General features: G+C 42.9%; 1 protein-coding gene across 27 annotated transcripts in view; it reads right to left on the bottom strand.

The window, feature by feature from the left end:
* Positions 1–9,288: 9,288 nt before the first annotated feature.
* Positions 9,289–24,128, bottom strand: part of Helz (helicase with zinc finger) — a 171,639-nt gene continuing 156,799 nt past the window's right edge. For all 27 annotated transcript variants that reach the window (XM_076543601.1, XM_076543593.1, XM_015994149.3 and 24 more), the window contains 3 exons: positions 23,552–24,068; positions 11,260–11,512; positions 9,289–10,103 (listed from right to left, as the gene is read on the bottom strand). In XM_076543601.1, the coding sequence (XP_076399716.1) occupies positions 9,769–10,103; positions 11,260–11,512; positions 23,552–24,068 (1,105 nt within the window). In that variant the 3' untranslated portion in view covers positions 9,289–9,768. The remainder of the gene's footprint in view (positions 10,104–11,259; positions 11,513–23,551; positions 24,069–24,128) is intronic.

Below are 24,128 nucleotides of genomic sequence, written 5' to 3'. Positions count from 1 at the left end.
TTTTTTGCCCCAGAGGGACAGAGGGCAGGGAAAAGAGACAAAGACAGGAGACAGAGGACAAGGGAGAAGGGGACGGGAACAGGGAGAGGTAGAAGGGGTATTTGTCCCAGAAGGACAAGGGATTGCCTCTGGAGAGAGGAGACAGACATGGCCCATAGGAAAACGGCGGTTTATAAAGACACAGGGGGAAACCCTGTGTTAGGATGAGGTGTCTAATTTTAATTGGACATGTTAATTAGGTGAGCCAAAGGGGGTCTTGATTGCTGAATCCCAACACTTCAGTAGCTGGACCTTGGTGGTCAGCCCCAGGAGGAGGAAGTGGCCAGAAAAGGGACTAGACCTCGGTGTCTAGCTTTAGGAGTGTAATCGGATGGTTTTTAGCAAGGCAGAGGGAAATGGGGAGAAATGCATGGCCTGCTAGTGCCACATGCTCCAGTGGGCTAATGTCCCATCAGTGAATGGTCTGTGTAGCCTGGGGGTGTCTCTTACTCCAGATCAAGATTTGGGAGCTGCATGGGGAGTGAGTTGGTAGAGTGCGCTCATAGCATTCACAAGTCCCTGGGTGAGACCCCCCCAGTACGGGGGGGGGGGGGGGAGCTTGAGGCTGGGGAGATAGATCGGTGGGTAAAATAGTTGTCATGAAGAGTGAGGACCTGGGTTCAGAATCCAGAACCCATTTAAAAGCTAGATGCCCTCGAGTGCGTCTGTAATCCCAATGCTTCTGTGGTGAGATGTGAGGTGGAGACAGGACCCCTGAAATTTAGCCTGGCATGTGAAGTGGTGAATGAGAGACAGCCTCATGAACAAGGCACACACACGTGCATCCACATATGCCGACAGATATTCTCTCTCTCTCTCTCTCTCTCTCTCTCTCTCTCTCTCTCTCTCTCTCTCTCACACACACACACACACACACACACACACACACACACACACACACACAGTCTCTTATACATGGAAAGAGAGCTTTTAAAACAAAAGAATTTGGATTCTTCAAACATCCAGTTAAAAAATGTAGGACATTCATGACGTCAGATGTGGTGGCACACACTTTTAATTTAAGCACTCTGGAGACAGAGGAAGGTGGATCTCTGTGAGTTCGAGGCCAGCCTGGTCAACGTAGTGAGTCCCAAGCCAGCACTACATAGTGAAACCTTGTCTCAAAAAAGAAAATAAAATTTTAAAAAATAAAATGTAAAAAATGCTGTATTGGAGAACCACTGTAAGTGTTCAGAGAATGGCTTAGATCAGAAAGGTAAACAGCTACTGTTGGGATAAACAGGAGGTAAGGCCATGCAATGGCTAGTTCTTCAAATCCTAAGGACTTCTGATAGGGAGTTGATTGGTTGAGACATAACCACATAATTCAAGCAGCAGGATCAGTAACAGGCTAAGAACTGCTTGAGTGTTCTAGATTTACCAAGAGCAGCAACAGCACACACACACACACACACACACACACACACACACACAAACACACCAGCCAGCCTTCCATCTGGGTTCTGTGGGATCTCCCATCTTGCTGTTCTGATGAGAGGTTATAATGTCTACTAAAAGTAACCCCCTACGAGTCATCTTGCTTCTTCATCAACCAGGGTCCTTGGATTGTTTCTGCAGAGAAACAATTGTTTCTGAATCCACTACACTGGTATGGAAAAAAACATTTTTCTTTTTAAAATTCAGAGATGGATGTCCACCCTGTCTAGGCAACACAAAGCAAAATGTCTATCTGCAATGGAGGAGCCAGAGGTTGGAGCGTTGGCTGCTCTTGCAGAGAATGGGTTTAGATCCCAGTACCCACATGGTGATTCACAACCATCCATAACACCACTTCCAGGGGATCCGATTCTGACTTCCACTGACACCAGGCACAATCATAGTGCAGACATACATGCAGTCAGAACACTCACACCCCAAAAATAATCTAAAAATTTTTGTTAACAAAATACAGTGCAATGGATTATAAGCTGTTGTTCCTGGAAAAGGCCAACCACCTCATTCACAATAGGAGCCCCGAAGCATGGTGTGGTCAAGCTGGACTAGCAGCACCACATTAATGGGGTGTTAAATAGAAAACATGACACAGGAAGCAGCCTGCAAGTTCTAATGCTTCTCGAAGCTGCATCATCACAGAGGCCAACATTTCTCCAACAGAAACAAGATGGATTTGAGGCAATCCTCTGTGTAATTGTGAGGTGTAGTACTAGCCCTACTTTAATATATCAGTGTATACTAGATTAATGAGCTCTCGAATTCTGAGCCACACAAGCCTGGTATTAATGACTACAAGACCTGTTAAGAGTAATTCAGAACATTTGCTAAAAATAAATAAGTTCTGATCCAGAGAATGGCGCCCTGAAGAAGGCTTGTTTTCTTGCTATGTTGCCTTTGACATTCCAGGTGACATTATTTATGCCTTAAAGGCTTCTGCTACTGCTGAAGTCGGTGATTTATGTCCCAGCTCTCTGTAAAGTCACAGCCTTACTTCTTGAGACTGGGCCCTCCTTCCATGAGCTTTACGGCTTCTGTGTCCGCTAACCTCTCCAACACTTCTAGGCTTGGGAGAAGAAAGAAAGTCCACACACAATGAACACTCTCCGAATTGTTAAAAAGGCATTTTATTATAAATACATTTTAGTTGTAGCAGTAAAATACATTTTGTGTTACCATGAATCTTTTAAAACAAAAGAACTTCACTGACAATGATCACACCATAGACTCCCGGGCTCAAAACATGTCTTTAGGAAGTAGCATAAGCTAAGGGACTCCAATATCCAAGTGAGGAAAGGTTAAGAAAGGAGAAAAGAAAAGCCTTGGAGGACAGCTTTGGGGCTTATCTTAATGTACAAAATCATCTTCACTTTTAAGAACAAACTCTTCAGGTAATAGGGCCTCCCAGATGAGGTATGATATACTGCAAAGGAACATAGTCATTGCTATTACTTTTGCTGTAGATTATGCTTAATTAGATGCTGCATACGTGGTGCTTGTAACACAAATGGACCAGGGTGGTTTTATATATGGCCTCCCTTATGAAGGCTTTTCCAATAGAAGACCCAGAATGAATCTACCACGTGACTGATCCTATCCACCACTGACCACATTTAGAGAATTGTATTTTTTTTTTAAACATTAAAAAGAAAGATCCTGTGTCACTAACGATTAGGACTCTACTAAAATGCAAACCCCATTAGCTTTATAATTTAGAGAAAGTATTTGAGCCACTCGATTCCCCTGGGATGCAACTATCACATATAACCAGTACCTTTATGGGTTTCAAAGAATCAGGTCAGATGGTGGGCACAGAAACCAGATACAGTACTTGATGTACATAATGTCATATACAGATTTCTAGGAGCAGGTGAGGTTCTGATACCTGAAAATCCAGGACCGTTCCTCTGTATGTGTGGGAAGGGGTGTTGGGGAGAAACTCTCAAGTATAACTGACACTTTGGGACTTCAACCTGGATGAAAGAGTCCTCTGCCCTCCCTAAAGATACAAAGGGTTATCATGCAAGACAAATCGCAAATAAACCAAAGTCCCTCATGAGCTGGGGGTGCGTTGAGGAAGCGGTGCTGAACACACACACCTGCAACCTGCAGCCAAAGCTTCCCGGGCCGTTCAGGTAGTAAGTACTGGGGGCAAAAATTCTAAAACTGTGCGTTCTAGGATGGCCACTGTGTATACTTCTACACCTATGCCGTTCTACATTCTATTACCTTAAACATAGATTCATTTTCTTGCTAGTAACAGTAAATTCAAAGCCAAACTAAACACAAGAAGCAGAGCCCAGTACCCACAGAGCTGCAGCCCAGGCTGAACATGAAACACAATACACAAATGTGAAAATATCCAAAGACCTGTCAGGTTTATTATGCTGTAGGAAGTTTCTTTCTCAAAAATAACTTGCTCATCCATGTCTGCTTTGACTTAGGAGTCACTCATGCTGTGGAGGGGGTGTGCTCCCCTCAATTCTTCTATAAACATACAAAGTTCTTCAAGGTAGCAAGGGAATCAGAAACGATTGCTTCTTTTCTGCCACATACACACCCATGCTCTCCCTAACACCTACCTGCTGGTATGGCAGAGAACCCAAAATAACTTTGTTAACCTGAGAAACATATAATATGAAAGTAAATTCTTTGCCCTCGCCCCCACACATACCAAAGAAGACGAAGAAGAAAAAAAGATGAAAAGCTATAGACTCCATTAATTGGGGACTACCCAAAGTTTCTGATGCTCCATGTCACTGCTGCCCTACGACAGGGACTCCTGCACTAAGAGCCCCAGTAAGTGCACACACACTCTTGAGGCATCTGATGGCTTCTTTCCACAATTCTGTCCCCCAAGTGTAGGGACCAAGGTTGACTCTAAGCACATCCCACAAATGCACAGCTTCCAGACAACAGCCAGGCAGCTGCATCCTTAACAACAAACTCACCCTAGAAATGAAAGCGCCCCTGCATCCTAAAAAGGAGACACAGCAGAGACCCCAAAGGTAGAGAGAGCTTTTTCCATGAATGGGCCACTTGTGGTGTTAGAATGACTAAAATGACCCGAGAGTAAAGAGATGAGGAACCCCCTGACTTTCTCTAGACCAGTGGTCTTCAAAGTGCGCTCCCTGGACAGCTGTGTGGCCCCCCTGCGGGTGGGTACAGCAACCTGCATCTCAGCAGCCGTCCAGGGAGAGCTGAGGCTGCCTTCGGCTTCACAATCACTTTTTTTTTTCTTTTTTTGCTCGAACTTGCTCACAATTCTAAAATCTTAAAATACGATAGATTTGTAAATAGCTATCACTGTATGTATTCTGCCACCCATCCCCCCTTCACTTTCAAACATTAAAATAGTAAAACAATTATTCCATAAAAATCAAAAATTTCTTAAAAGGTAATATTGATTCCCTTTCCCACACATCCTTCTAAGGCAGGCAGCCACATGCTATTATGCTAAATAAAGTACAGAGGTAGAAATAGCCAAAAGACCCCAAAAACATACTGAAAATCTCATAATATTGTTTAATGAACTCATAGAATGATATAAAACTTACTATGCTTTATGTTTAATATTTGTATCAAAATAAAATCTCTCTGTTGAACAAATTGCAAGTAAAGTCTGGTCTACCACTCTGATGACTGAAACTACAAGGCTTTCTCTGGAAACCCATTTCAGAAAGCTTCAGGCTACCCCTGTATAAACGGGCTGGGACTTCCCCAAGGCTTACAAGCTGAAGTCTCGATTCTATTAGGTACCTCCCTTACAAAACATTTTTTAAACAGGGAGGGTTTTTTTAAAGATCACTCATGAGTAGGTAATTTCAGTAGGTTCAAATGTCTGAATGTTACACTAAAACTTAAAAAAAAAAAAAACCTGTCTAACCTGATATTCTAGCCTAGAGCTGTTGACATAATACCACTTTCTGGTATCTTATTAGAATGTCAAATGCTAGCAAAAATCTCCCCCTTTCAGTGGTCTTGGGGTTGCTAATTAAACAGGGATGAAACTGGCGAGTGTGAACTTAGCAGCCTTGCTGTCAAGTCTCAGAGGGAAATGTGAAGAAGCCGACATGATGCATACTTCGTCTGGGTACATGATACCGTGGGGGACATCCGGAGGGCTATGCTGAACAAGAGGTCCTAGCTAAAGCATCACTCACACTTCTTCTCATTTCTAGGCAGTTTGAATATCGATCAAAGGACAAGGGAGATCTCCCAGGACATTTGTACCCAGAAGAAAAAGACACACAGGGTGATGGTAGAAGCATGGTCTTCATATGTTGAGGGGAAGGCAAGAAAAACATTGTCTATTTGATAAGAAAAGACAAGCTTAGCCATGAGGAAGTGGAGAGGTGGGTGGGAAGGGATGAACAGCCTAAATATTTTAAAGCAGTAATGTATATATTTTACTATATGGGAAGTTTTAATCTTATGTTTTTATAGAATTTTTCTATTAACAAAACTTTCCACTATGCAATGATTCTTTCACACAATGATTTTTCTCCTAAAAAAAATCAACTATTTTAGGAAATCTAACTCTTTCCACGACCATAGTTGAAATACTCAGATTTAACCTAAAATTGTTTTCATATCCTGGCTCTTAGTCACAGTGGCTAGAGATATGTTCTTTTATGTTTTCAGTTTGCTCTCCAAATGAAACATATCAAACAGAACTATCAACCACACTAGGCAACATAACACAACATACGAGCTCAAGGTTAGAAAGACACAGCTTCTTCAGGACTTCAATGCCTTCAGAAACAAGGAAACCTCTTACATACGCAGGCTTTAGAGGCTGCTGTGTTTAATTGGGTAATGCTTATTCCACAAGATTTCTGCTTATTTTACTTACCCTGCAGTTCTCTGAGCAGAAAAGATCAGTTGATGCTCAGACCAAACCTGAACTTATCCCAGAATCTTAATTAGAATGAAACAAAAGCAAAAGAACCCACACTAGACAGTTTGATGTTTTCCTCATACAACATAGCCTGCCCACACCGAAAGCATGTCTGTGTCAAGACAGGAAGACCGAGGTCATTAGTTTGAATGGTCAATAATTAACTACTGATTGAGCAAGGACAAGATATTATAGCAATGGCAGAGCTAGAATGGACTTCTTTGAAAAACACACCAGGAAAAAATCCAGGATACAGTGAATGAGGTTGATCAACTCTCAACAGGAACTTATTTTTCAATCAAGAGGGGAAGGGGGATCAAACTTAGCATGAACACTATGAATGATCACATAAAAGAATGAAAGAAAGAAAAAGATGCAGGAAGGAAGGGAGAGGAGGGAAAGAAATACTTCAAGTTGTAGTGAAATGACTAAAATTAGTACTGGCAGGGACAGGGAAACTCCACTGAACAAAAGAAAAAGAAATCATAAAATGACCTCAAGAGAAATCCATCCAGAAGAAAAGGGCATCACAGAGTTATCAAGTTTTCTTAAAAAAAAAACAAAAAAAGAGGGTGTGCTTATGTATGTAAACAAACACACACACACATATATATATATCACACACACACACACATGTGTGTGTATGTTCCGTCTGAGCTCTAAAGTTGAATCTGAGAAATGAAATAAGCTATTTTCATGACAGTGACTAACCCTGCTAATACTAGCCAAGTAACAGCGAAGGGCCAGCAGGGAGAACTCACAATGGTTCTTCTGGTGGGATCTGCCGAAGACTGTTATAAAATGCTGCTGGTCATGAGTAACAGGCTCCTTTGAGCCCTGATGGGAAGACAGACACTGGAAATCGGGGAGCAGGACTAAAATAAGCCTGTATGCAGAATAGGAAAACACGGAGACAAATCCTCTACTAGCTGCAGAATCAAGAAAGAGATGGGAATACTCAGACATTCACAACGCAGCAGTCACAAATAAGTAGCTAGTGTCATTTCTTAGAAATAATCACTTTGAGGATGTCACTGCATTCTGATGGGTTCCTCGTCCAAAGTGTCCCACCATCAGTGTTTTTATATAAGATGATAGGGCATAGCACATGTGACTTTAACTAAACATAAATAATTTAAAAACTGATATTTTTTTAAAGGTTCAAGTATGAGAAACAGAAAACTAGGCAATAATCTGCTCATGAGAGGGGAACCAAAACAGTATAGTTCTGTCTGAATTAGCAAAATGGCTCTGAACACTTGCCCAGCGTGTGCTGCTGTCCTGTGTGTCTGCATGTGTGGAGGTGGGGGCTCTCACCGATGGGACATACAGCCTCATCATGGGGGAGTCCTACTTCTTGTGTGGGCACAGAGTTAGAAAACACAGAGCCCTGTGGCAAAAGTTGTCTTGTTCAGCCTAAAACATGCCCAGCAATATGTGATGATGTCACATCATGCAGAGAGTGTGGTACCCTTGTTCACTAGATCCACTCTCCTGCTGTGATTTGTACTATCCATTAACACATCTCCAGTTTGTGGGTCCACATCTGCCACCTCAAAAGAGGTGGTCAGCCTGAGACAGGAAGTCAGGTACCAATGGCTCAGCCCTGAGCACAAAGGTGGAACTGAATCAGAGGCTGCATCACTGGTCCTAGAGTTGGCTAGCCCTTAACCAACACAGCCTTTTATCCCACATTGTCTAGGGGCTCCAGGAGGCCATAGATGGCTGCCACAGACTAACCCCTACTCATACAGATGTAGTAATTCTACCTTCCCCTTGCCGCTTTCAACCCAGTTAAAAAAGTTCTCTCAAAAGAGTCTTCCAGAAAACTGTGCTCGAATGATCATCAGGAAGGTGGGCTCTTTTGAAATATCCCCTGGCCTCATCTTAATTTAAAAAGAAAAAAAAAAAAGATATATTATAGTCTCAAGATATCTCAGAAATATAAGATCAGAGCTACAGGATCAGGAGCCGATAAGGACATTCATTACTTCAAATGTGTCAAAGAACACATGGAAAGGACGGCCTCTTCCTCCCTTTCCATGTTCATTCAAAACAACTGTCAGGCTGCAGACTACTGCAGACAGTTGTTTAAATTTCTTATGTTTACTGAGTTCAAGGGGGAATTTCTGAAGAATCAAAAGATACGAAACATGCCCTAGATTTGATCGATTTTTGGACAAACACTGTTTTTTTCTTTTATGATCTTCCTCACACAGAACAACTAGAAAAATATTAGAATTGCCATGTGTAATGTCATATCTTAATGTAAACATCAAATAAGGTACCAAAATTTTCACTGGAGGAAAAGAAACCCAAACCTTTAGTCGGCACAGTTCTTTTTGCCCTGGAGGAGGGGCCAGGCTACAAACACTTACACATGCAGAATGAGAAAGAAGATTTTTTTTCACTAAATTCACGCAGTTTTAAAATAGTTATCAAGTCTACTAAGCACCAACAATCCTAAAAATTTTTCAGCTTCATGATTTGTTTAAAAAACAAACAAAAACAAAAAAACAAAAACAACAACAAAACCACACTATCAAATTAACATTAAAAACAAGCTGTAAGTGTTCCTTCTCCAAAAAACCAAAACAACAAAACTAATAAATATGCCACTGGGTTTGGGGTTGCTGATTTTTTTGTTGTTGTTGTTGTTGTTTTTGTTTTCTTCTTTTTTTTCTTTTTTCTTTCTTTTTTCTTTTTTTTCCCACATTTCAAAACCCAATGGCATACAGAATACACGGGCAAAGAAGGCCTTGACCTTTACCCTACGCTGATGGAGAGAACAGCATGTCACAGATAATCTAAAACTCTGAAAGTTTTAGAATACAGCATCCTGTCACCAAAAAAAAAAAAAAAAAAAAAAAAAAAAAAAAAAAAAAGCTGATAAAGTATTTAGAAGATGCTGCCCCTTTATTTAAAAAAAAATTTTAAATGAATTTAAGCAAAAATAACATACATTTGTACAACAACTGGCCATTTCTGGTACAGAAACCCAGCATGTGGTAATATTATTGAATAAATGTAAATGCTACTTAACATTTTTTTCTTTTTAAATACATTTTAGACAAATTTTTTTTCTTTTTCTTTTTTTTAATAGTTGCACAATTAACCTCTTAGCTGCTAGCTTGATGCAAACATATGTAACAATACACAAATTTAAAAATATTTTTATTCTACATAAAAGCTGTCAAAGTTCTGACTCACATCAAAAATGCAAAGTAATGGAATATACTTTTAAACTTAGGCGCAGGTCTAGCAGCAAGGGGGCCGAGTGAGCGCGCGGTCAACATTACGCAGAGACTGTGCACAGAGGAACCTGCCACCTCAACCCTACGACAAACTCGACCTCAACACTCTGAGAGTGCGTGCTGTCACTTGAAGTAGGAGTAGAAGCCGTTGCTGCCCGGGCTGCTGCCCAGGCTGAGCTCCTGGAACAGGGACAGAGGGTCGCTGCCCTTCTTGGCCTGCTCGGGTGGCGGTCTGGGCTTGGGCGGGGCCCGCAGCGCGCTGGCATAGGACATGGCGGGCTTGCTCCCTGCCGGGCTCTGCTGGCTGCTGCTGTTGGCCGACTCTGCGATCTGCTTGTTGGGCAGGAGGGGTGGGAACTGGCCAAGGTGCTGCAGCACCGTGTAGTTGAAGGAACTGGACACTTCCGTGCCTTCAGGCTTCAGCTGATCCTCAGCGGGCTTGACAGTCTTGGGTGGTGCTAGGAACAGAGAACAGCGACAGGGTTAACCAGAGACGCAGGAGCACAACCTGCTCATGGCCTCCTCCTTCCCCGGGAACGCAGGGATTGTTTAGCCCCAGCACACACAACTTTGGCCACAAGATGTGAAACCACACTTTGAACCCGGCTCCTGAAGAATCATCCAGAAAGAGCACCCACTGCACAGAAACCAATGTCAACAGGGGCCAGAAGATGTGCTGACAGATAAACACTCACTAATCTGCTCGGGCAGCTGAGTTACTGTGAACCGGAACATGCTCGCATCAGCAGCTATGTGTTGTGCATGCTCCACTCTTCAATCTGCTCCAGGGGCACCAGGGTCTACCGGTTACAGCCACTCTCGTTTCTTGTGACACACATTTACACTGAAATATTTTAGTTTTTTCAAACAAGATCTCAGTATGTAGCTCAGGATGGCTTTGAACTATTCATCTTCCTCCTCGGCTTGCTCAGTGCTGGGAGTACAGGTGCACACCAACACACCTAGCTCTTAATATTCTAAGTGAACATGTAATAATTGTGGGAGCCCACAAAGGTTTCCTAGTGAGATGTGAGCTTGCTTTACCCAGCAGGACTGCATAAAGGGATGAACTGACCATGTGCATGGTTACCCGGTGTTTGGAAGGGTCTGAACTTGGCTGTGCTAGGGGCAGGTCTTTTGCTCCACCCCTTGGCATTTCTATAAATAGCCCTTTAGAAGAGATAGAAAGGGCTGGTGGGTTTTGACATAGGCCCTCCCGAGGCTACCCTGTGTTTCTACCTGTCTCTCTCCCCTCTATAATTCTAAATATTTCTCACTCTCCCTACAAGAGTACCCTAGGGGTAAAAGTGGGAACGGGTCTCCCACAAATAATGAGGGGAAAACAGGTGTTAACATTACATTTCCACCACCTGACTTTCAAGGTCTTTAACACTTGGTCCCAGTCTTCCTAAGCAGTGTTACTGTCCATCAACACATAGCTTTTGCTTCCAATCTTTTAAAATTTAAATAACACTGTATTATGCACCCTTGCAATTCCACAGGGGGTTCTGAGCGATGCAATGTGGGCAGGACTGACAGGAAACAGCCCCCAAAATATTCAGGCACTGAGGAGTCGAAATCACGGCTTTCTGAAAACTCACCCATTCATCTTACCTATCAACTCTCTGGGCTGGGCTGTCCTGCTGGGTCCATTGCACGGAATGTTCTGGTAGGGGGCAGGTGAGGTGGTATTGGCCCAGGACTCAGGGGCTGGGAAGCTGAAAGCAGGCGGGCGATTGCGGTCCTGCAGTTCTTTGCCCTGAGCCAGGCTGCCTTGTGGAGTACTTGCCTCTTCCACACAAGGCTGGGCTGAGCTAGATGAAATTCTTCTTTGGTACAAGGGCCGACCAGGTCCTCTGGGCTCATACTACACAAAGAAAAGGATGTGTGGTGAGTCAGGCCACCTCCTCCCACACCCACATCACTTTCAGATCCGCAGTGATCTAACCTCACAGAGCAGGGGCAGATTCTCAAGGAAATTCTCTTCCATATTGTAGGGCTCTTTCCTCTTCACCTTCTCCCATTTAAATGCAACAGGTACTCCAACATGGTGTCAGGAGACCTGGGTCTGAAACTCATCTCTAGACTGTTATAACACCTGGCAGCCTGTGGCTGCTGTACCCAGTTGTCTTCAGTTATCAAGTCACACTGTTATTCCAGAGAACAGTGGAGTCTGAGTCTGAGTTGGAGTCCCAAGTCAGCTGCCCCACAGTTCTGGAGCAGAGCCAGGAAAGACTCATTTGGACTGTCCCAGCTCTGGTGGTTCTGTTCAGCCCGGCCGGCAAGGTCCACCTCCTCTAGCACAGCACTCCTTTCTGGGCGCCTCACTGGGCGATTAACTAGGAGACTTCCTAGTTAATCAGCTGATACCAAATACTCATTACTTTCTCCACAATATTCTTTTCACAGGTTTAAAACCCCAGTAACGTATGTATCTTCTCTTCTCTAAATTTCCTAAAAGTATGCAAACCACATTCTCTTGCCTTCCCGACAAGGGCTCTTTGCCCACCATTTTAAGATGGAGGGTTAGCTAGGGCTCTCCAGTTCCTCCTGGCATGACTGTGGTAGGTACTGGGTATCAGCCCAATGACCGGCAGTGCAGAACAACTTGTCTAGAGCCTGGCCAGCAGGACTAGACTTCAAGCCTTGTCTCAGACCTACAAATGCCACCTTGGGCAAATGGCCTAACCTCTTGGGAACTTTACCTACATAATGGATGACCTCTAACACCTACTTCCTCTTGGGAATGTAGTGAATAAGCTAGGAAGGTCGGGTGTTCAGGTTGGTTCCTGGTGCATGTAAAGAGCCAACTGTTTTCTCACTGTTTTACTGTAAAATAAAAGATCTACATCTGATCACAAATGACACAATGGCTTTTAGTTATCTACCCTTTCTCCCCAGTAATAGTAAAATCCACTATTCAGCTTGAGTTCAATTGTGATTTAGACAAATCTTTCACCACCATTCTAAGTGTGTGTTAACTATAAAGGGATGAGCTGATCAGCACAATGATAGCTCGATGCCTTGGGGACTGCAAGAGAACACTGGTGGGCATCATCAGGCCGAGGACATGGAGGAGCTGGGGTGTAAGCATCAGTTTAAGGCCCCAACCAAAACCCACTAGGATAGAAATCAGAGAGGAACACTACATGGGCGGGAAAAGGTGGAGGAGAGCCAAGGCCAGATCACACCTGTATCTGAGAAAGGGAGGAGCCACTGCCACCTAGCCAGCTCCCTTTCTCATATCTATTTTATTTACATCCTTGTTTCTCATTAGATCATTCACATTCACCTTTAACTAACTTTCTTTCTTTCTCTCTCTCTCTCCCTCTCTCTCTCTCTCTCTCTCTCTCTCTCTCTCTCTCTCTCTCTCTCTCTCTCTCTCTTTATTTAGGGATTTTCGAGACAGGGTTTCTCTGTGTAGTTTTGGTGCCTGTCCTGGATCTCACTCTGTAGACCAGACTGGCCTCGAACTCACAGAGATCTGCCTGGCTCTGCCTCCCAAGAGCTGGGATTAAAGGCGAGCGCCACCACTGCCTGGCTTAACTTTATTCTTTAGAGAAATTTTTTTTTCCAATGGTCAAGATCATTCTGAATTAATTTGCCTGTGGATCAAGACTATGCTGCTTTGGGTCAACTATAAACTCAAGTAGCACATTGGAAGCTCGTCTCAGTCCTCAAAAAGGTGCTTAGCAGGAAAGCCAAAGTGCTCATTCTCCAGGTCCGACAATCCTTGAGTGACTGATCAGACAGTTTGTGCAGTCACTTTTGCAACAAAGACAATTAGCTCTTGAAATGAAGATGGGATGTTTTTTAATTGTCATTCTGGGAATTCTGCCCTGTTGCTGTCTGTAGGGGATCAAACTCTTGAGACTTTATGTGTAAATGCTAATGCACTAATGTTGGCCAGTCATATGGACCTCAGCCAGTTACTTCATAAGCCCTGTCTTTACCAGGTACCTACAACAGTAGTATAGACAATGCGTAGCTTCAGGAGGGAAAAGGAAAACCAGAAAGTTACATGCACAGAATAAAGGAAAAAGAATACAAGGTCTATAGGTACAGCTATGGCACACACGAAGGTGAGTGTGTGGAAAGCCATCGTCATCAGGCTTGCTCCTCAGAGGTGAAGGAACAGACAGCAAACGAAACGTTTACACACCCAGTGAAGTCTGATTCTTTCCGTCTCGCTTCTTAGGCTTTATTTCCTTGCTTTAACGCACTGACTGCAATCTCCAACAAGCGCTCTGCCCTGCTGCCCTTTGCCTTTCTCTTTTCTTTCAACCCCCACCCCACCCCTCTGCTCCCCCATCTTTCTTTTGGAGACAAGTCTCACCAAGCTTGTCTACGAGCCAGCAGCTGGGATTGAGGTGTGCCCCACTGTGACTTAATCTTCCTAACCTCTCTCTAATTAACCCTTATCCATGCTGGTGGCTGCGGGATGTTTACAGACCCTTCAACAGCTCTAAGTTTCTTTCTACTTTGTGTGACTATGTGTGGGTTGGGGGTAAGGAGGGTGGTGGGCTGTTTTTGTTTTCAGAAGGGAAGATATCTATTGATATGATCATGTGATCTTTTCCCCAGACTGTTAACATGGTAGGTTATACACTGATTTACTTTCAAATACTGCACCAGCCAGATAAGCGGCACGGGGTCATGGTGTATTGTTCTCTTCATCCCTGGTTGAATTCAATTTGCTGTTCTGTTGAGGGTTGCTACATTCTCACCATAGAAATCAATCAGCCTACAGTTTTCTTTCTGTGCTGTCTCTGTCTTACTTTGGACACAGGAATGGTGGCTTTATGAAATAAACTGACTAGCTTTCCCTGCCATTTGCTTGCAATGACTGTAAGTTTTCTTCTTTACATATTTGGAAAAAACTCTGGCCCAGGAGAGCTAGCTCTTGAAGTGTTTTAACCACAAATTCCAGTCTTTAACAACTATATGACCTATAACAGCTATATCCCTATGACATTTACTTCATTGCTAGTGAGTTTTTGAAAGTTTGTGGATTTCAGGAATATGGCCCATCTCACCTAAGCTCTTAAAAACTGTTTTCAATCTTCCGATTATTGACCTTTCAAAGACACCTAGAACACAGTTCCTTTTGTTCCTGGTATCAGTAGCCAGTGTCTTCTCTTTTTGACTCTTGTCAATCTTTTTTTGGGGGTGGAGGGGCTAATAATTATTTTAACACAGACTGAAGCATGAGGGTTGGAGGGGCACTCAGAAGAACAAATATGGCTGAAGGTGTGGGTCTCAGCTTGTTTTCCAACAGGAGGAGACAGCTCGGGGAGCGCCTGCCCCTCCTAGAGCAGGACACACTGCCTAAGGAGTCCACAGTAGGCAATCGGCATGAGGGGCTCCTTTCCTTTATGTCCTCACAATTTTCCCTGTCTTCCTATCCTACTTCAGTTCTCCCCAAGACTCTGATCCTCAATCTCATGGGCTGCAGAAGGCTACCAATCCATTTTCGATCATTTCTCTGATGTCTACGACCCTGCCTACTCAAGGACCCACCTCTCACCCTGTCTGCACTAAGGCAGACATGAGACAGTTTGAGTATGAGCACTGGAATAGTGAGGGATTCCAGACCTCAGGGTACCAGCATTTGGGAGATGAGGCACAGCTTCCCACTGTGACCTTCAGCAGCCTCAGGAGTCCCCAGACCTCAGGGCCTTCAACTCGTGGATTCACGGGATTCAAAGAAAAAAAAAAGAGTTTCAGCACTACCCAGTGGTATACAGGAGGTACACAGATTCAGCATGCAGAAGAAAATTAAACCCTTGCTAGTCTTGCTAAATGCTATCTACTTTCCCTTTACAAAGAGCCAAGTGCGGGTTTCCTGGCATCTTCTCTATTGTTTTCTGTAGCTGGCCGTACTGAAATCTGTCTCCATCATTCTCATTTCCTGGAGCTTATCTTGCTCTTCCTTTTGAATTTCTGAAGGTAGAGGTTTAGGCTTTCTTGTCTGACATCTTGTTTCTTTTCTACTTTAAGCATTCTCCACTCCCTCTGATGTTGCTGTGGCAGCAATCCATGAATGCAGACATGCTGCACTCTTACTTTCTAACACACAATAAGCCACTGATCTGCATTATACACAGACATCTGGAAAACAGGAACCAGAAGGGGATTTTTTAAAGATTAGCGTCCAGATACAGAATGAGATATCAAAAAATGCAACTACAATGTGCTGAAAATTCAAATACATAACAATACTTGATTCAGAATGCTATTCAAAGAGAAAACAGGAAGAAAAAGACCTCAACACCATCCTTGAATCCTGCTAACGCATTGCTTTATTACCCTAAACATGAATAAAGGCCATAAATTAGGTACTTATTTGCCTTTTCCATGTAGACTATATTTTAGTATTTAGTATTCAATGATGAAAAGCTGTTAAGGCCAGGAAAGTTGTTGAGAACTACAATCCACGGTCAGACTGATACCTGACCCTCACCTCGGCAGCCAAGTTACCATCACCAAAGCGGAGAAACTAAATACTGCCTGCCTCTTCTTCCACATGCATATGATATGCACATTCACTGAAAACAAAACCCTGTTACATACATTCTGCTTTGTAATTTCTCATTGACATATTATAGATAGAGGCTGAAGAAATGACTCAGGGGTTAAGAGCACTTATTGCTCTTGCAAAAGACTAATACCCACATGGAAGCTGGTAATCATCCATAACTCAGTTGCAAGAAATCTGGTAGCCTTTTCTGGCCTCTGTGAGCACCAGACATGCACATTTACATACACTCAAGCAAAACACTAATACACATTAAATGAAAATAAATCTTTTAAAAAATCATAGGTATCTTTCTGTGTCATAAAAACTCATAACATCATATTTAATAACTGATTATTTAAAATCAACCTTTTAATTTTCTCACTACTTGAAGCAACTTCCAACTACGGAACACTCTCATGTTCTACTAACAATTTAAATCCCCATAAAGTTATCATCTTATGTCTAAAATAATATACCTACAGTTTGGTACAAAGATATCTAATAATAATAATAAAAAAAACCTCAGGATGGAAGGATCACCAATGTGATACACAATGCTGAGGCAAGTGTAAACTTATACCCAAAAGTTCTTTGCAAAACATTGTCTTAGTTTTATTATAAATATAAAGCAACAAACTCTAATGGTTTTTGTTATAAAGCAAAATAAAGTAAGAAACTCCAATGGTCTTTGTGGAAAAGGTATTGCCATTGCAGAATAAAGCCAAGGTCTTGGTGGTGCTGCTGGATAGAGGTGAAGTGCTTGCCTGCTGTGCACAAGGCCCTGGGTGCAATGCTAGCCTGGGGTTTGGGGTGTGGAAGGAAAAGAATCCAGAACAATATAACAAGGAAAGAAAGAGAACTGAAGAGGCCTGGCCACCCAGCATCCTCCTGACAGAAGTCTCAGAAGGAAAGACAAGGAAATGGCAGGCTGAAGATTACTAAAGGATGAGACGGCATCACATGGCTACGAGCACAGACTGTCCAGGGGCCTTTCTGTGACCTGGGAGGCTGCATTTCCATGACCTGCAGGAAGGCAGTGCCTGCTGCCCAAAAGTGGCTGTGAGGCTGCAGAAATACGCCAAGCAAGACTCCGGGTGCCCATCTTGGTTCATACTGACCCACGTCTAGCCCACTAGGCACTCCTCAGGTTTTACCTAAAAGTAGATCCTGAATTCATTTGTCCTTCATCTTTCCCAATGAATGCCACAGGCACATGCCACCATTATCAGTCACAGGGACTGCTATGGCTTTCTTCACTGTTTGTATAGTAGCATTTAAAAAGATTTACATTTTACAGAAAATTATGCTAAGAGAATTTTAAAAGCAACTCTAGTGCTTTTAATTTCATAAAATTCCGTAAAAATAAAGGCAAAATTTTACCTCAGTTTCTAAAGCCATACTACATTTATATTGTTTGTTCCTATAAGAAATGTACAGTGGCTGGGCAGTGATGATGCACATGCTTTTAATCCCAGCAGAGGCAGAGGCAGAGGCAGGCGGATCTCTGTGAGTTTGAGGCCAGCCTGGTCTACAGAGCGAGATCCAGAACAGTCAAGGGCTACACAGAGAAACCCTGTCTTGAAAACCAAAAAGAGAAAAAGAAGAAAAGAAAAAAGGAAGAAAGGAAAAGAAAAGAAGAGAAAAGAAGAGAAAAGAAGAGAAAAGAAGAGGAAAGGAAAGGAAAGGAAAGGAAAGGAAAGGAAAGGAAAGGAAAGGAAAGGAAAGGAAAGGAAAGGAAAGGAAAGGAAAGGAAAGGACAGGACAGGACAGGACAGGACAGGACAGGACAGGACAGGACAGGACAGGACAGGACAGGACAGGACAGGAAAGGAAAGGAAAGGAAAGGAAAGGAAAGGAAAGGAAAGGAAAGGAAAGGAAAGGAAAGGAAAGGAAAGGACAGACATGTACAGTGAAATGGCCGTGCTCTGACACAGAGTAGCATCAGCTTGGGGCCACACAAAGAAAGCACCTCTCAGGAAAGGACACTTGTGAATTTGCCAACAGCGTTCCTACATCACGAGGCAGGTCATAGAGGAGACACCAAACCAAGACAATGCTGCCTCAACTTGACCTGCCTTTTGTTTGCTCCTCTTCAATGTGGACAGTCAGGCTGTCAGAACGCCTCTTACAAGGAGACAAACCAGTTTGAGTAGGATACAGTTCAGAGAGGTTTACCCTTCAACTCAGAACAATGTACTTTTTCTCTGAAGGGTCAAAATGACCATAATTTAGATTCTAGATTTTCAAAAAAGAGTATCAGAGAACTTTCACTCAGTTCTTAGACAGTACTGAAAAATTAATTGCTTATTGTTAATGTCTGAGATTTGAGTTATCTGAATATTCACAGATTTAGCAGCTAGAATGAATGGATTTCCAGAACTGAAGAACTGCTCCTCCCATCCCCACAAAAGGGAAAATTTTAGATGGCTACAAATGTAATTCTCTGTCAGAAGACCACTTGCTTCCCCCAGCACCTGGTTCTGAGAACGGCCGTCATCCCTTGTTTCCTACATGCCGACATGAGTCACAGCTTCATCGATAGCTTGGTTAACAGGAGCCCACCGGCATCTTTGTGCCTCAGTTGCCTTTAAAAGTAGGTTGCCAGGAGCCGGTGAGATGGCTCAGGGGTCAAGGTGCTTGCTGCCAAGCCTTACAACCCGAGTTTGATACCAGAACCCACAGAGGATGACTCCAGCAGGTTGTCCTCTGGCCTAAACTCTCTCTCTCCCTCTTTCTCTCTACTCCCCCCACTACCAAAAAAATAAAATACATGTGATAAAAAAAAATTTTTTTTTTTTTTTTTTAAAGAAAATAGGCCTCTTGGCACAAGCCTGTAATCCCAGTTACTCAAGAGGCTAAGGCAGGAGGATGGAAAGTTCAAGTCCTACCTGGCTATAGAGAGCAAGTCCAAGGTCTGCCTGTATAACTTAGTAAGGCCCTCTCTTAGAGTGAAGCAAGCAGGGCTGTGGATACAGCTCAGAGCGGCAGTGTGTGGTCTAGTACGCACGAGGATCGAGGTTCAATTCCCAGTAACTCAATAATGACGATAATAAAGAAGGAGTTAAAATAAATGATCTTTGGGGACAGAGATGGCTCAGTGGTTAAGAGCACTTGTTGTTCTTACAGAGGACCAGGGTTCAGTGCCCAGCATCCACACGGTGGCTCAAAAGCATCTACAACTCCAGTTCCAGGGAACCAATACCCTCTTCTGGCTTTCTTAGGCACCAGGCATAAACACAGTGCACATACATACACACAGGCAACCACTCAAAAGCATGAAACAAAAATAAATAAATGTTTATAAAAATATTCCATGTTGAACTATGACATCATTATATCACTAATTGATATAATGCACATATGATCATTATTTTTAATTTTTACTGCTAATATTTCTTTCTAAATATAAAAATGTAATGCTAAAACATTTCAAAAACAATTTAATATATGAACTCTAAGTAAAAAAGGATTACTGAATTTGTGTATAAATTACTATTAAGATAATTGTCAATCTAAGTAAAATTTCTAATTTGCTTGCTACTCTAAGACATATCTGTAATGTTATGGTTAGCAAATCCTTTCATATGGATGTGTATAAATAAATGACTGGGGGAAAGGTTAGCATATTAATTAAAGTTCTATATTTATAATTGTGCTACCAAAGCTAATCACCAAGGGAAAACTAAGTGCTCTAGTGGGAATTCCAAGTCACATTAACTACGGTGCCAGGAGCTTTAATTAAAGTTCAAGATCTCATCTCAATGATTAGCTTTGACGATTAGGCATGAATGGAGGTATCAATCTGTTGATCACTATTACTTATATTAGGAGGTTTACTACACACCATCCTTTCCTGAGCCAAGAAGACAGCAGTATTTCCAGTTAGTTACACAGCAGAATCACAAGCTATCAATATCTACACCTACAGTGAGAAGAGGCAAAACTGAACCAAGCCTTTATCAATATGAGAGCCCTCCATTTGGCTCTAAGGAATAAGGATGGCTAGAGAATGTAGGGAAAGTAATGCCAAACTACAGGTGCTAGGGAGAAGAATGGAAAAAAAGTAAATTGTTCAAAAGCTAGGACACAACAAGAACATGCAGAGGCATTGTAGAGGCACAGGTCATCTCTAATGTTCACTGGCTGACAGCTGACAAGAACGAGCAGCCCCAAGAGCACTGTCACAGTCAATGCCTCCACTCCCCCAAGCAGAGACAGAGCCCTGGGTCTTACGCATGCTAAGCAAGTGCTCACCACCAGACACACCCCCAGCCGGGACCCAATTCTCTAATGAGGCTTTTAGGATAACATCATCACTGCAGACAAAAATGTGCAATTTCAGAAACCAATTCTGATTGGTACAGTGACAATTTGAAAAGACTTTTTCATTTTCTCCATTTATTTCTTCAATCAGACTATTTCCGAGTGAAGCACAGTTGAGATGGAAAGTGTTCTGTGCCAGTCTCCGGACCACGCACTCGGGGGAAAATGCAAGGCTTTAACTTGACAAATCTACAGCCACTTAAGGAGAAGGAAGATTTATCTTTCCAGATGAAATGCCTGAAAGGTATAATGCAAGAAGCTTGCATTCACAAGAGTGAACAGAGCATAAAACAACACACTATCCTGTGGGGACCAGAAATGAAGACACTAAAGAATTTTTAAAGAGAAACACAAAATCACAGGGGAATGAGGAGGGAGGGAGGGAGGGAGGGAGGGAGGGAGGGAGAGAGAGAGAGAGAGAGAGAGAGAGAGAGAGATATTTCCTAAGGGAGAAACTGAAAGAATTTCCAGGGATAAAATTCCTTCCAATTAAAGCTCTAAGTTTAACACAATTCCAAGAGAAATCTAAAGAGGGTTTTACAGGTATAGAAGGAAGAGGAAGGGCTGACAAAGATATCCTAAAATCCCACTAGTAGGAGACCCACAAGATGGCCTCCTCCTCTTGTGTGCACTTGCTTACGAAACATGAAGAGACAAGACAGCACATGGCTTTCACACGACCCCTGAAGGTTGTGTGTTAGCTTACAACACCGAGCCTCATTTAAGTTAAGAGCGTCACAGGACTGAACAGAGAAGCTAAAGGAGAAAACAAACACAAAGACCAGAAAGTGATTTTAGCACAGGAGATGCTGAAGAATGCCTTCCTCCTCAAAGTGAGGTCATACCATGTAAAATGAGTATTTTCACACAAATAAAAATCAGCCTTCAGAGAAATTTTTAACTTACGTGTATGTGTGTAAGCCTACCATGTGCATACAGGAGCCCACAGAGGCCAAAAGAGAGTGTCTGATCCTTGGGGCTCCAGTTATAGGCAGCTGTGAGCCACAGTGGGGGTGCTGGGAACCGAACCCTGATTCTCTGCAAAAACAGTAAGTGTTCCTAATCACTGAGCCATCTCTCCAGCCTTGAAAAACTCTTCATCGAGCCCACCAGAAATAGAGCCCTCAGAGGCCCCAAAGCTAAGAATGGACTTCTGTTGATTGCGTTTTCTCGCCAGCTGACACTGGAGCAGAATACAATGCTATATGAAGAGTCTGTCGTTTAGCAGGGAAGCTACTTCTAGCTAGTGACGACACCACAAGCCAGGGAAGGGACAAAGATAATTAGGAAGTATCTGAGGGAAATTAAATCATGACCCCAAACTTGCACTAGGATTTGAAGTCAAACTGGAAGAATTCATTAATCTATTGCCAGCTAAGAACATTAATCTATTGCCTGCCCCAGGACAAGGCAGCATCTTGTGTGTCCCAGCCTCATCCACACAGCCAAAGGCCACCTACAGCTTCCACTGAATTTGGAGTAAAGTGGGAAAACCAGTGAGGTTCAGCCTTAGTTAGAAAGTGAGAATTACTCTCAGAACTGAAAAGAGCTGTAAGACCAGAGTCCCATTCAGAGTGCCTTGAGCTTGGGGAAAGGCAGACTGGACAGGGCAGTTCAGGGCACAATGATGGGGGGCATGGTTGTATTCAGTTTCCATGACAGTTAATCAATTCCCCTAGGTTAACCCACCACACACTCTTATCTATGGCCACCAGGAAAGGATAAATAAAATGCTATAGTAGTTATTTTTATGTAGTGAAGTTGGGTGATTTTTCTGGCTTCTATATGTTTTATATTGGCCATGCATTTCATTTTTCCAAAGAAAATAAAAATTACAACTGAGTATTTGCAGTCCATGCCTGTCACCCCAGCACCAGGGAGGATGAGACAGTAGAATGATCACAGTTTAAGGGCAGCTTGAACTACACAGCAAAATCTTGTCTCAAAAGATAAGTATAAACCAAAAACCGAGTCCAACAAAATATGAAGAAACAAAATCTCCATTTAAGGTAACTGTTCGACTAACATGCAAGTGTTTTCATCGTGTCCGATGCATCTGCCAAGTTTCCGGCAAGAAAAGAATCCACAGTAAGGAAGAAAGTAACTTTCTTTGTATTGTTAAAGTTAAAGAAATTATTTCAAAAGGTTGGAAATAAGCAGTGAGAACATATGTCATTTACTGTGTGAGATGATTCATGCAAGATCATTCTGAACACACAGAACTTACCCTAATACGTTGAAAATGTCAAAATCTACAATGTGGTAAAAATAATATTTTCCTTGTCAAAGAATTTCTTCAATTGCTGCAAGTTAGTCATCACTCACGAACCTAGTGTCAGAAGCAAGATGACCAAGTGTTTTTGCAAAGCAGAAGAGCTCACTGGCAAATGAAGGTAGGTATTTATAATACTCACAGCGACACAAAAATAGCAAACACTGAAAGCAACAGGGTACAAAGAAGTTCAATTCCAGAGTCACAGGCCACTTTAAAAGCTCAGTGATTAAAGTGGATTATTCAGTATGAAGCGGTGCTTAGCAAAGCATAAACAGTGCGACCTTGTGAGAACAGGGACACAGCCCCCACCAAACGTTGTATGAGCACCCTCAACAGGAGAGGCGAGGTGTCACACCTGGTACTGGGAAAGGGGACAGTGCTGGGTGCCAAAGCCTACTTTTCCATAGAGATGACAGCCAACACTGCCAAAGGCATCCACAACTCTTTGGGCTAGGAAACTAAAAGCTAGCAGCTTCTATGAGAACATTCAGTCAAGAAAACCCAGAGCATTTCATTAAAATAACAAATTCTGTGGTAAAGGTGGTGCTTGCCTTTATTCCTAGCACTTGGGAGGCAGAGGCGGATGAATCTCTGTGAGTTCAAAGCTAACCTGGTCTACAAAGTGAGTTCCAGGACGGGCTCCAAAAGCTACACAGAGGAACCCTGTCTTGAAAAACCAAGAAAAAAAATCCTATCTGGTAAGATCTCCTTTTATCAAATGGGTAAATAGCAACAGTTTGTTCACAGCCAACTGATCCCAAGACAGAAGAACACTGAGAGGCATTTACCTCTTCTAGGCTGGGGAGCGAAGAAGACGACACTGTGCGAGATGACAGTGGGTGAAATGGCTCTTGACCAACAGCATGTTGATGGTTCTGGATGTGTACAAAAGGGTTCTGCGGTGGCCTGGGAGGCAATGGAGGTAGGCCATAGGGAAAACCCGGCCCTATTAAGTGATTCTGTTGCAAGTTAGCAAAATTCCACGCTCCTTCAGGAGCCAGGTATTTCAGGGGAGGTGGGGCAAGGTGTTCAGATGGCAACGAAAAGGGGGAGCCGAAGAGCTGAGGTGGGAGGCGCTGTGGGAATGCTGGGTTGTTGGCTACTTCAATGTCTCTGCTGTTGTCGCTGAAGTTAGCAAAGTGGCTGCTGAGGTCTGTGGTGGAAGGGGGAGACGGGACTGCTGGTGGGCTTCTGGTCTGAACTTGTCTGTATTGCAAAAGTCTTGACTGAGGTGGTGGCATTTCAGCCTGTTCTCTAGTGTCACCTTGATCACGATGAGACAGCTCTCTGAGTAAGTCCTGAAACCTACACAAAAATAAGAAAATATGAGGGAAAACCAAGGAGAGGCCCCCACTGCATTAAGAA

This window comes from Peromyscus maniculatus, chromosome 8, assembly GCF_049852395.1.
Source record: "Peromyscus maniculatus bairdii isolate BWxNUB_F1_BW_parent chromosome 8, HU_Pman_BW_mat_3.1, whole genome shotgun sequence".
Classification (NCBI taxonomy): Eukaryota; Metazoa; Chordata; class Mammalia; order Rodentia; family Cricetidae; genus Peromyscus; species Peromyscus maniculatus.
This window is presented reverse-complemented; position numbering and strand designations above follow the sequence as displayed.